Genomic DNA, 12,155 nt, shown 5'->3' with positions numbered 1-12,155 from the left:
GCTAAAAACAATTAAAATCAGAATGAGATGCATTTACGCAGATATCTTTATTTTCTTGGGATGCCAAGCATGTAATACGGTACAGAATTCGACTAAATTTTTAGGTTTGCAGGTGAGAAACAAATATAGACACAGAGATACAAATTAATAAACTAAGCTTCCGCTTGAAACACTATCTTTCATTACGGATATTATGAAAGAATCTCACCTGCCGACTGTTTTCTTGATCGCATCATGATGAAATTTTGAAAGTGAGTAAGGGATGTTTTGGAACTACGATTTATCAAAGAAATTGATTATAAAAACCGGAAATACAATATAACATTTGTATTTACTTTAACTGCTAAAACCTATTATATTTGTCATCAAATGCAGCTACGCGTGTGACACCTTCCCGTTTGAAATAATAACTTTAATAAAGCGTAGGTCAGTTGATTAGTAATCATGTTGACTCTGTTAAACTGACTGTTTTATATACTTTGAATGTTAAAAAACATGGAATGGTCTCTTCTGATACTTAAATATGTTGAAGTCAACCCATGCTTTGCAAATTTTAGGGAAGGGGGGGGGGGGGGGGGCGCACGCCCGCCACGCCCCCGCCTAAATCTGCGCCTGACATTTCTTTTTTCTTTTATGTGGTAGTAGTTTGATATTAGTTGTCATATTTTTTTTTATAGTGACAGTGTTTGAGTTGGTCATGTTGTATAGAAAAGAGAAATTGAGAAGGACGTTTATTCTCAAGAGTTACAACTGTTCTAGTAGCATGCTTTGGCAGATTAGAGGAACATAATTTAGTGACTATTGTTTGTCTTGATTTTAACATGATAAAATGCTTCTTTCCACTAATTCTAAAGAGCCTCATTGAACAAGACAGAAACTACCTCAGACAATCTGACACTTACTAAGGGGAGACCATTTAACTTTAAAAAAAAAGGGGGGGAGTGTTTAAAAAAAAAATCTGACCCCCAATTTGATGAAAAAAAATATATTCTGGTCAGTCAAGCAGATGACAAAAATATTATTCTGAATGTGGATTTCCCACATACATAATAGTGTTTAATTTTGACAAAATAATTTGATTGATAGCGTCGAAAAACTAATTAAATTTGTACACACTGTGTGCAAAAAAAAAACTTCTGAGTCAGAAAAAAATAATCATACCCTCTCTTTTTGAAGTTTAATGCTTTCCCCCTTAATTTAAGTAATCATATAAAATCTGAAAACATATGTTTTTAAACATCAATATGTTTATAGGGTATTACTCAAAACATACGTTAACAACCTGTTTTTAAACATATGTTTACCAGGTGTTACTCAAAACATGCGTTTACCAGGTGTTTTTACAAACATATGTAAACCACATGTTTTCAAACGCATGTTTACCAGGTGTTTCTTAAAACATATGGTAAACATATGGTCAAACGTATGTTTCTCATGTGTTTTGTAAACATGTGTTTCACATGCGTTCATCAACGCATGTTTACCACATGTTTTTCAAACATATGGGAAACGCATGGTTTCAAACACATGTTTACCACCTGTTACTCAAAACACATGGTAAACATATGGTGAAACGCATGTTTACAATACGTTTTCAAGAACACCTGGTAAACATGCGTTGCAATTTTGCCTGTGTAGACTGGTAACTTGCAGGTTGCCAACAGACACTTTACCTTTATAGCAGCTACTTGTAATGGGGTTTCCCCTTTAGCATTCTTTTTCAGTAAAGGATCAACATTTTTCTTTCCACTTCCTGTTACACTTGTATTCAGCTTGTCCTTGGACTTCCTCTTGCCTTGCTGCTGTGGGGATAGATTGATAGATGTATCAGTGCTCTGCTGTGTAGTAGAATAACTTCTAGATTTTATGTTACTTGGTTTATTTGGAGATGAACTTCTTCGTGCCTTCTTGTCAGCTGGAGTCATTGCATGTTCATCTATCAATTCTTGAACTCTATTTGTTACTGCACCAAGCGAATGTCTCCTACTTGTCTTCCCAATAGAAGACGTAGTCTCTGTGTCTGAATTATTGACCTTGATATCTTTTGACCGTGTTCTTAAATTTCGAGTTTGATTCTTGTGTAGTTTCTTCTTTTTATCAGATGTTTTGGTAGTTTCATTTTTTATTATTGTTTCCATTTTCCCGTCATGATCGTTATCATTACTCTCATCATCAACATCAGTATAATCAAAGTACTGACTCATTGTAGTCTGGTCAATAGGATACTTAGTACAAAATGTACCACTTTTCAGAATTTTATTCACTTTTATCTTGCGTTTCTTTTTATTTTTTTGGGGCGTTTGTTCTTCCTCTTCACTTAGAGACATTTCTTCATCTTCATGTTCTTGGTCTGATTCAAGCAACATTTGAGTCATTGTTCTCTGGTCTGCTGGAACACTTCTCCTTTTTCTTCTATCTTTTGATGATTGTGTTTCTCTTTCATGATCATTGGAGGAGACATCTAACTGCTCCTTTTTATTTTTCATTGAAGTATGGTCTACACCTTTAGCAACCTTTTTAGAATTTATCCTGTTTCTTGGGGATCTGTATGAACCAATGTTTCCTGCTATAGTTTCTGTTTCACATATCAGATCTGAATGTGACTCTGCATAAAAAAAATTGTAAATAAACCTTTGATAAAGGTGGAAAACAGGATAGTCCCTAACATTTTTATTTCTATTTGTTGTATGTTCTACTTTCTACGTTCTAGATGGTAAAACATAAGATATAACATAAATTTCTGACTCCTATTTGTTGTATGTTAGTAACCAAATTACTTTTCAGGTATGTTGGGACAATCAAACATATTTCAGTCTCAGGTTATGATATGTGTTAATTTCCCTAAAATGGATAGCTCATGCAATCAAAAAAGGATTACAGCAATAAAATTTATTTACATAATTACCTCTTTATTGTAAATGTTTGCAAAAAAGGCATTCTTTTGAAAGAGTAGTCATTTATGCATATATATGTAGGAACATTTTCTGACATTCTTATTATTTCAATACAATTTTTAAAAACTATTCTAACTTACAAAAGGTCTTATGCCATGTGTTCCTGTGTATATTTTGTAAACTGCTCATTGTGATGGCTAACTTGTTACTTCAAACCTCATATCTTGTGTTTCTATACTTTAAACCCCTAATATTATTCATAACCATACCAGGTTTTCAAATTTGATATATATGCACATATCTGTTACTTTTTTCAGTTATATCATGTAAACAGTGTAATATAAATATAATATAAAGATAAGGACAGGGTTCTCGCTAAGGCGAGTTCATGAGTCCTAGACTCATCAAAATCTGTCTGGACTCACCATTTTCAATACTGGTGAGTCCACAGATGCATGAATATTGAAATATTTTGTATAAACTGAACACAGTGTAACACAAATATCCTCATTTTATAGCAAAAGTTTAAAAAGTAATCTTAATTAAATGTCATTTCATTGCTCTGTTAGGCCATGGAGGATAAAATATAACATTATATTGCAATAAAATATATTCGTCTTGCTGTTGGACTCACCATGGCCAAAAATGACGAGTCCCTGGACTCGCCTTCAAAAATCCTTAGCGAGATCCCTGATAAGGAGATGTGGTATGAATGCTAATAACATGAATAAGACAACTATCCATCAAAGTTCAAATGATGTTGTAAGCAATTATAGACAATCGTATCATATACTAAGCATACCTGGTTTTTGTGTCTGTACATGGCTGTTGTTATCTGTGTCAGTCAGAACAGCCTCCAACCTCTGACAAAGTCTTACTACATTATAAATCTGTCGGTTAACCTGCGCTGCTTTTACATTGACATGAACATTACACAACGGACATTCATTCTTCTCTAGGTTAATATCACAACATGTACTGAAAAATACAATAACACTTTATGACTGCTCCATTTAAACTTACAAACATGGTATAACACAGTCACTGCATACTAAATAATTAGATATATGGACCATAATTTGGTATTCGGCCTTTGGTTTCTTTTTGTATCCTTTTTTATAAGTTCTAAAATTTTAACTTTTATTTTGTGGGTTGTGTTGGTGTTAGAATAGTATGAATGGAACAATTGAGTTTTTCGAGAAAAAATTAATACATTTTGATTCACCGTTTACGTGACAGGAAACCAAACAGGAAACCAATCTTTATTTTCTTTATTTTGCACAATATAATTCAAAAGGCATAAATAGACACCATTACTAGTGTTACTTGCTTCATGTTAATATTTAAAATCTATTTTCAATGTTATATTAAAGTTTTTTTTAAAAGTGAGTCTTTAAGTGACAGGAAACCATAAGAAACCGAAAGCATTTTTTTAGTTTTATTTTATTGCAAAATCTGCTTAAAATAATCTGAACAGTATACTTTTTCTTAAAATCCATCTTAAATGTAACAGTATTATAAAACTCCTAAATATGTGCTTGTTTTGAAAACAATTAGTACAATTTATTCAGAATTTTCCATATTTTCTTCATTGATACAGGATACCATAATCGTTGTATCTTGATGTTTTGGCCAAAAAAATATATTTATATTTGGTTTTGAAATTCCAGTTATATAAAATTTATTCCAAATCATTGGCAATGTAAAATTCTTTAAATCCAGTAAAGAAAAAAACTTTTAACTTGGAATTAAAATCTTTAAAATAGGCACCATGTGATATTTGATACCTGTACACCATTTACATGGTTTCCACATTTTAACCTACTTTAGTGGGCTAAAATCAATAAAGTACTTCCTTTCAAGTCATGCCTGGTAAAAGTTTACTTTTCCTTTGACAAGTTTATTGCGTTTCTGAAAAGTGTTTGCAGAACATGAATAAAAAAAAATAATTAAAAATTGTGACAAAGTTACCAACTTTGTACATTCCTAGTGTAACGGTATATTAACATGCATTTTTCATTTAATTATCTTTATTCACCTAAAATATCCAGTAATATTTACTGCTGAAGCAAAATCAATCCAACGAACATCGGCACCATGATAAGAGACGTAATTTCGATTGAATTTTCCAAGGACCCTTTACATCGTTATTGGGAAACGTAGTGTGTTTAAACGTTGGTCAAATTTGAAATCGATTTTGTCAAGTCATTGGGCATTTATTTTCACACAAGATCGTATGTAACATTATGCACATAGGAATAATAATAGACCCCCGCCGCAATCTCTTTGAAAATTGTATTTTCCTTTTTTAAACAAGTCGAAACAAGTCTACAGATTATGTTTGCTAACATCCCGTTGGAAACAAAAACAATGTTTAGAACTAGTATATCGTATGTCCGGCTGTAAGGGCGTGATCACATGTTAGTCACATGTTTCACGTATGACCGGAAATGATTAGAACTTAAGGACAAAAACAATTTTAATAAATAACTGGACTTCTGTTTCGTGTGAAATGTAACGCATAACGATAACGTCATTTTCTTACTTAATTATTACGAAGATCAAAACAAGAATGTAAATCATCTCTGATTTACCTGTTTGAACATCTCGCGAGAGTTCATATTTGCATATTGTTTTTAAGAATTCTATTTACAACAAAGCAGATTACATCATCTAAAATTTGCGTTACGAAATCGGACACAAAAATCACGCCACTGTTCTTACATCTGCTACATAAATACTTATAGTTCTCGGCATTTTCTTCTCACTATTCTTATTGGTCGATGTTCTTTGTTATTTGAAAGCAAAAGTAACGAATTTGCCGGTGACGATTATCTATAAATCAGTCAGCGTTATGCTCTTCGGAAGCAAAAAGTAACGCGAGAAACGACACAAAAATACGGTTGTAGAATCTTTGAAATTCGTATATTTCAATTTTTTTTCTAGGGAAGAGTAGCATACACTTGTATGTTAATAAAAATAATGGCATCTTTAGATGTAGTTACAACTTTTCTTACAGTAATTCAAATTTTATCACTTTTCTATAGTTATAGGAAACGGAGCCCAATAGCAAATTATGGTCCATATTTCAAACATGTCTTGTTATGTCAATTATCAAATACCAAAACAAATTCAGCTCTATAGGAAAAACTTCAAAAACAGTATTTCACAAGTTAACCAAAGGATAGAGTCAACATTTAAACACAAGTTATCATACTTTGAATCAATAATTTAGGATTAACCTATTACTATCAGAAGCAATAAACCGATTGAATCCTGATAAAAAGATATTCATTTTGGTTGAAATTTCCAAAATTATTTGTATCTTATACATGCATGACATGACGACAGTAGCTAAGTGGCTTTCAAAAATTGATTCAAACAAACAAGTCATGCAAGTTGTATTGAGAACTGATTCTTCCTCAGGATCTACATCAATGTACAGTGAACATTCAAATGACATCCTAGATTCAGATGTCTTTTTTAATTGTATAAGGTATTTATTAATGTCCATATTGAATCTTCTCAGATACAAATTTAAACAGATATAAGAAGGAGCTATTTTAAATAGTCCATACCTTTACCATGTTTACTGTAATCAGTATCTACTTACTTGCAAAAAATATGTTCACAGCCACCTAGAGTACATGGACTCTCAGCTAACTTTCCACTACAAAAGATTGATAATACAATTTTCTATTAAATATCAACTCAAATAAAAATTTGTCAAACATTGAGAGGTCAGAATTTGATTGATCATATTTAGATAACATTCTTTTCTATTTTGTACATATATAATGTTGCTTGACCGTCAGGTTAACAAAAGTTTCGAGAACTCTGGAAAAAAAAAGATGATTATATACATATACAAGCACACAATCAGAAAACAATGGCGTAATGCATCCATTTTCTCTGACATAAATGTAGTACACTTTTTAGCAATTCTACTGGTAAGCTGAAGCTCTCAAGGTACAGGATTTCTTTAAATGTTGAAGACCTATTGATGGTTTAAAACAGTTTTCTGCTTTTTGGTCAAACATTCCCCATTTCCATTCTCTATTTCATTTGTTTCTCCGTCTTTCCTTCATAAAATGATGCAAAAGATATTTCACAACCTTGTTACTGATCAGGTTTACAAATAGGTGTCAAGATGGCATGGATGAGGCATGGATGTTTTCAAATTGTAAAGCACACAAAATGATATGGAAATTAACCCTCCTACATGTAGTTTTATCAGCCAGGAGTTTTGGGATTTCAGATGACTCAAACTTCTTTTTCTAACTTCTTTATCGAGCTCCTATTACAGTAGAAAATCAATAAAAAATATAATAAAAAAAAAATTTCGGAAAAATCCCAGAAATTTTCATTGTACTAATGAATTCAAAATCGTTCAAATTTTATGGGTCACTTTTTTTAATTCCCGCATTTGCGCAGAACACAGAAGTCTACTTCCTTCTTCCAGTCTCATTGTCGTGAGACTTTGAGTAGTCTAGTAAAATATAGGAACTCAAGGAACACAATTGGACTGAAATTCAATACCAATATTTCATTTTTAATAATTCTTTGTCTTTGATATGAATTAATGTTACCCGATACATAACGTTTCTTTGTTTACATTGAACATGACGTCACAACTTAAATAATGTCACAAGTAAAATCCCTAACAACAGAACCAAAATCAGAAACGTTACGGTATTTCTAATATTGAAAGAGTGCAGTCAGAGCTCAGACATAAACAAGTTTATTTTTGTTTTTGACTTAAAGAAGTCAAAACATGTATTTATTATAAAAATGTGTTTTCAATTTTGGACTTATCTAAGTCAGAAAATGACAGACTTGTTTAGGTCTATTTATATTTACTAAACACAGATGTTTTACCTCATTAAGTGTGGTTCCAGGTAGTTGCATTGTAAGGTTAATTAACATTATCTCCGATTTTTTAGACTCTCATTCATATTTTTCTTAGGAAGACAAAGCATTGTCTTTCAATGTTGTCATTATTTGATTTAGATGCATGACCTTTTTATAAATAAGTGTGGGTCTAAAAGTTAACCAATTTTGATAACTTATCGACTTTTGATATTTGCAACTTTTTGATTCTGGTCAATTATTTCTTGCTTAACAACATGAACAATATCTTACTTATTAAAGTCGTATTTTGTCTTGCACTAGTGGGAGACAAATCTTAAAACCTACAAATTTAGACCTCTATGAGTCAAAAGCAGATTCAGACTTATTTATGTCTGAGCTCTGACTGGAGTATGCAGAGCCAATATCACCATATTTACAGTTAATCTTCACCAAAACCCTAAAAGATCAAAGTGTACCACAAGACTGGCTAATTGCAAATGTCTTCGCACTTTTCAAGAAAGGGGATAAGAGTCAACCAGTCAACTATCGCCTAGTATCCTTGACATCAGTTCCATGTAAAATAATGGAACTTATATTCAAACACATAATGAACCATCTTGACAAGCATAATATACTTGTGGACTTCCAATGCTTCCAGCATGGCTTCAGAAGCAAAAGATCTTGTGAGTCTTAACTATTCACAACAGCAGAGGACATAACTAGAAATCTGGATAATAACCAACAGGTAGATATGCTTATATTAGATTAAAATAGTAAAGCATTCAACACAGTACCACACCAGGGATTGTTAAAGAAACTTGAATCATATGGTATCGATGGAAACATACATTTTGTACTTGCCTGGTTAGAAGCGTGGCTGACACAAAGAGAACAACAAGTCACATTGGAAGGAGAAAGATCAAGTACTGCTAAAGTAACATCTGGCGTACCACAGGAAACAGTTTTAGGACCATTGCTGTTTTTCCTATACATAAATGACATAGGGAACGACATTACATCAAGAATTCGCCTGTTTGCAGATGATAGCCTACTTTACCTAGCAATCTCATCAAAGGATGACTGCAAACATCTACAAGAAGACCTCGATAAAATGGTAAAATGGACAAACATTTGGCAAATGATATTCAATCCTTCAAAATGCTGTCTTTACAATAACCAAAAAAAGGAAAACCATCAACATCAACTACAACATCAACGGACATATCCTGGAATCAGTTGCATCAAACCCATACCTAGGAGCTGAACTCACCAACACAATGTCATGGGACAAACAAGTTAACAAAGTTGTCATCAAAGAAAATAAAGTACTAGGCTTCATACGTAGAAATGTTGGATCCTGTCCAGAGGAAGTAAAAAAATAAGCATATCTTGCCCTTGTCTGACCTCACCTTGAATACGCTTGCAGCGCATGGGACCCTCACCTTGAATACGCTTGCAGCGCATGGGACCCTCACCTACAAAAACATATATACCAGATTGAGATGGTCCAGCGCCGTGCAGCACGCTTTAACAAAAGCAACTACTCAAGAGAGCCTGGAACAGTAACAACTTTTCTAGAAGAATTAAAACGAACCATACTAGAATCTAGAAGAAAATAGCATGTATTCCTCTGGTTTAAAAGTTCCACCTGTACAAGTGACTAGTTGAAATAGTTTACATTTTTGTTATCATTGTTAAGGGTCAAGCAAAAGCAATCCTTTGGGTGTAGGAGTTTCTCCCTGCATTAAAGATCCATTGGTAACCTTCGACTGTTGTCTGCTCTAAGATCTGGTTATTGTCTCTATGACACATTCCCCATTTTCACTCTCGATTTTTTTTACGTCTCAAATTATAACTGAATTAAAATATGTTGATTACGGTTTAACTGTCTTCCATTACTAATATCATAATAAAAAAACATTTATTTAAACTTTCAATAACTGTATTAGTAAGAATTAAGAAAAACTTGTTTGTAACTTCAACTTGTTGAAAACATATGAAACGTTTCTCGAGTCTCGTTAGTTAACTCGTTACCTTTTTATCGTATCATGCGATTTCTTTTCTTATTATTTTCATGGGGAAATCGTTTACCAGCATAAAGTTGCTGACGGAACCGCATAGAATTGATTCAATAACACTTAACGAGTGTTTAAATGTGAAAAATTATAAAAAGAAACATATAAAAGTCGTATTTTTCTGTACCGTAAATCGAAAAGTCCTTGTAAATCAAAAACAATTACGGTGTGATACGCGTCACAGATTCGGACTTAATATTTTACAAAATATGCGACATTGAAGTTAAATAATGCTGTCCTTTAGAAAACAGTTGTTAAAGTTTATATCACAATATTTATTGAACCACATCGAGCTTAATCAAAGCACGTGTAGCATTATGTTACATTGTGTAACACCAAAGCGAAACAATCTTAAATGACCTTGACATCAACCAATCAGAAAACTACAATAACAACAACTTAATTTGACAAGCATGAAGGTGATTTGCTAGAAATCAGAATAATATTAACAAAAAAACAAATGAGCATACATTAAAGATAAATGAATAAAGATCATTTAAATAATCTCAATCAGACAAAAAAACGAATAAAATGATTAATAATAAAGTATCGATGTATCATCAGAATTCTCCCAATTTTAAAAGGTACGTAAATTTCGTCTTCTATGCAATTTGAAATTACCGCCAACTTATATCAGCTTATTAATAGACTACTGACATTTGTAACACGTATCGATGACACAATATTCCTAAGACTTTTGCCATCTGGGAAATGTAAACGACTCATCTTTATATAATTTTCAGCGATCAAATATTTCATACAATTGTTCTTTGACATCTGCCCACAGCACAGGCGGTAATTAACAATAGAAGGATTTCTGTCTAGCACTACCTCCTATGTGCAACTTCAAAACTTTAGGGAAAATCGACGACCATTTAACGTTTTTATGATAATATTTTTTATATTCCAAAATAAAAAGTATGAAAAAAGTGCCCAATTAGTTATAAATAACATGATAGCCAGCCAGATAATAAAAGTGGCACATATTTCAGCATTTATTGGGTAGAACATAAATCTAGGGTGCTCGCATAAAGCAGCTTAACTGCCTAAAAATAGCCTTGCCAGACGTCATGATTTGTTGGACGACAGGAGGAGTGGCCGAACTGGTAAATCGACGAAATGTCTTGCTTCTTTATATTGTTCCTACCAGGATTTACACTTTAACAGATTCTGTAGATCTTTTAATGCTTCAAATGTTTCAGGAAACTCTGTTGATGTCATGTTTATGATACATTAAATTATGATTAAAATTCTCTCAACTTTGTTTTTGTTTTTCCGCGCCAAAATAAATTACCGGAAGTTAGTGCTTTCCCATGAATCATCATTCAGAATGGAGTCTGCAGGAAGTCTGATTCTCAAAGTTGATGTCAGAAAAATATTTTCATAATTCTATGTCAGCTTTGAGGTTAAATAGAAAAGGGTACATTAGATTAATGTTCTAAATGAAAGGTTTTTGTATTCATGTATTTACCTGTGAATTTTATTCAGAAGACGTTAGTAATATGAGGTCCACTTGACTATAAATTTGGGCTTTTTATTTTAAATTTTGCATTTGTTTATAAAAATTTCATATGAAAACTTCAAAAAAATCCCTTAGTCGCGCTATATGTAGTTAAATTTGATTAGGACATTGACAAATGTTATTAATTCTGGATTATTCATGATCTAAGCTGTACAAGAAAATTCTATGAATATGCTCATAGATTGGAGTTTTGCAGTTTTAGGCACAGGAACTTGTTTCTCGCTTTCTGTCAATGGGTGATTTACTTTCCAGACTCATATGAAAACTAATTTTTCGTGGATAGTAAGCACCCTTTTCAGCTTTTGTCAGAAACTACTACTTGTGCTTTTAAGGATTTTGTGTCGGAGAGAATTTCTGATTAAGTTCGGATACATGTATGTATAGTAGTTACTTGACGCACGGACGGTGTATAAATAGCCTTGGATGTATCTCTGTTAACCTATCAAAATCAAGATGTCAACTTGTACCTTCCGCAACTCGTACTCAACCAACTTGTACCCTATTTTTACCAACTTGTACTTCTTCCAACTCTTACTTCAACCAACTCATACCAAAAGTCTTTTAACATTATAATGCTTCAGTTATACATTTGTAAGGTTAAATTTAAAATTAAATGGTCATAATTATTTTGTAGTTGATTTACTGATAGGATTTATATCTAAAAAAAATCATCAAGTTTGAACGATCCACAGAATGACAGAATATATTGGAAAAGGATATTTTTTACCAAAACAAATTGTAATAAAAAAATGTCTTCTCTTGGTGTAAGATAATTAGTTTTGGCACATTTTGTATCTCATTAATATTGTCATT

At 32.4% G+C, this 12,155-nt stretch overlaps 2 protein-coding genes across 2 annotated transcripts in view; one reads left to right on the top strand and one right to left on the bottom strand.

Moving 5' to 3' along the window:
* Positions 1-11,105, bottom strand: part of LOC139513335 (BRCA1-associated RING domain protein 1-like) — a 33,092-nt gene extending 21,987 nt beyond the window's left edge. The window contains exons 1-4 of the mRNA XM_071301733.1: positions 10,968-11,105; positions 6,508-6,564; positions 3,697-3,872; positions 1,674-2,605 (exon numbers count right to left, since the gene is read on the bottom strand). Of these exons, the coding sequence (XP_071157834.1) occupies positions 1,674-2,605; positions 3,697-3,872; positions 6,508-6,564; positions 10,968-11,041 (1,239 nt within the window). The 5' untranslated portion in view covers positions 11,042-11,105. The remainder of the gene's footprint in view (positions 1-1,673; positions 2,606-3,696; positions 3,873-6,507; positions 6,565-10,967) is intronic.
* A 2-nt stretch (positions 11,106-11,107) lies between these two features.
* LOC139513334 (E3 ubiquitin-protein ligase HECW2-like) overlaps positions 11,108-12,155 on the top strand; it is a 46,655-nt gene continuing 45,607 nt past the window's right edge. Inside the window, exon 1 of the mRNA XM_071301730.1 lies at positions 11,108-11,240. The gene's annotated coding sequence lies outside the window, so the exon portion shown is untranslated. The remainder of the gene's footprint in view (positions 11,241-12,155) is intronic.

Source organism: Mytilus edulis, chromosome 2 (genome assembly GCF_963676685.1).
Source record: "Mytilus edulis chromosome 2, xbMytEdul2.2, whole genome shotgun sequence".
NCBI classification, from domain to species: Eukaryota; Metazoa; Mollusca; class Bivalvia; order Mytilida; family Mytilidae; genus Mytilus; species Mytilus edulis.
This window is presented reverse-complemented; position numbering and strand designations above follow the sequence as displayed.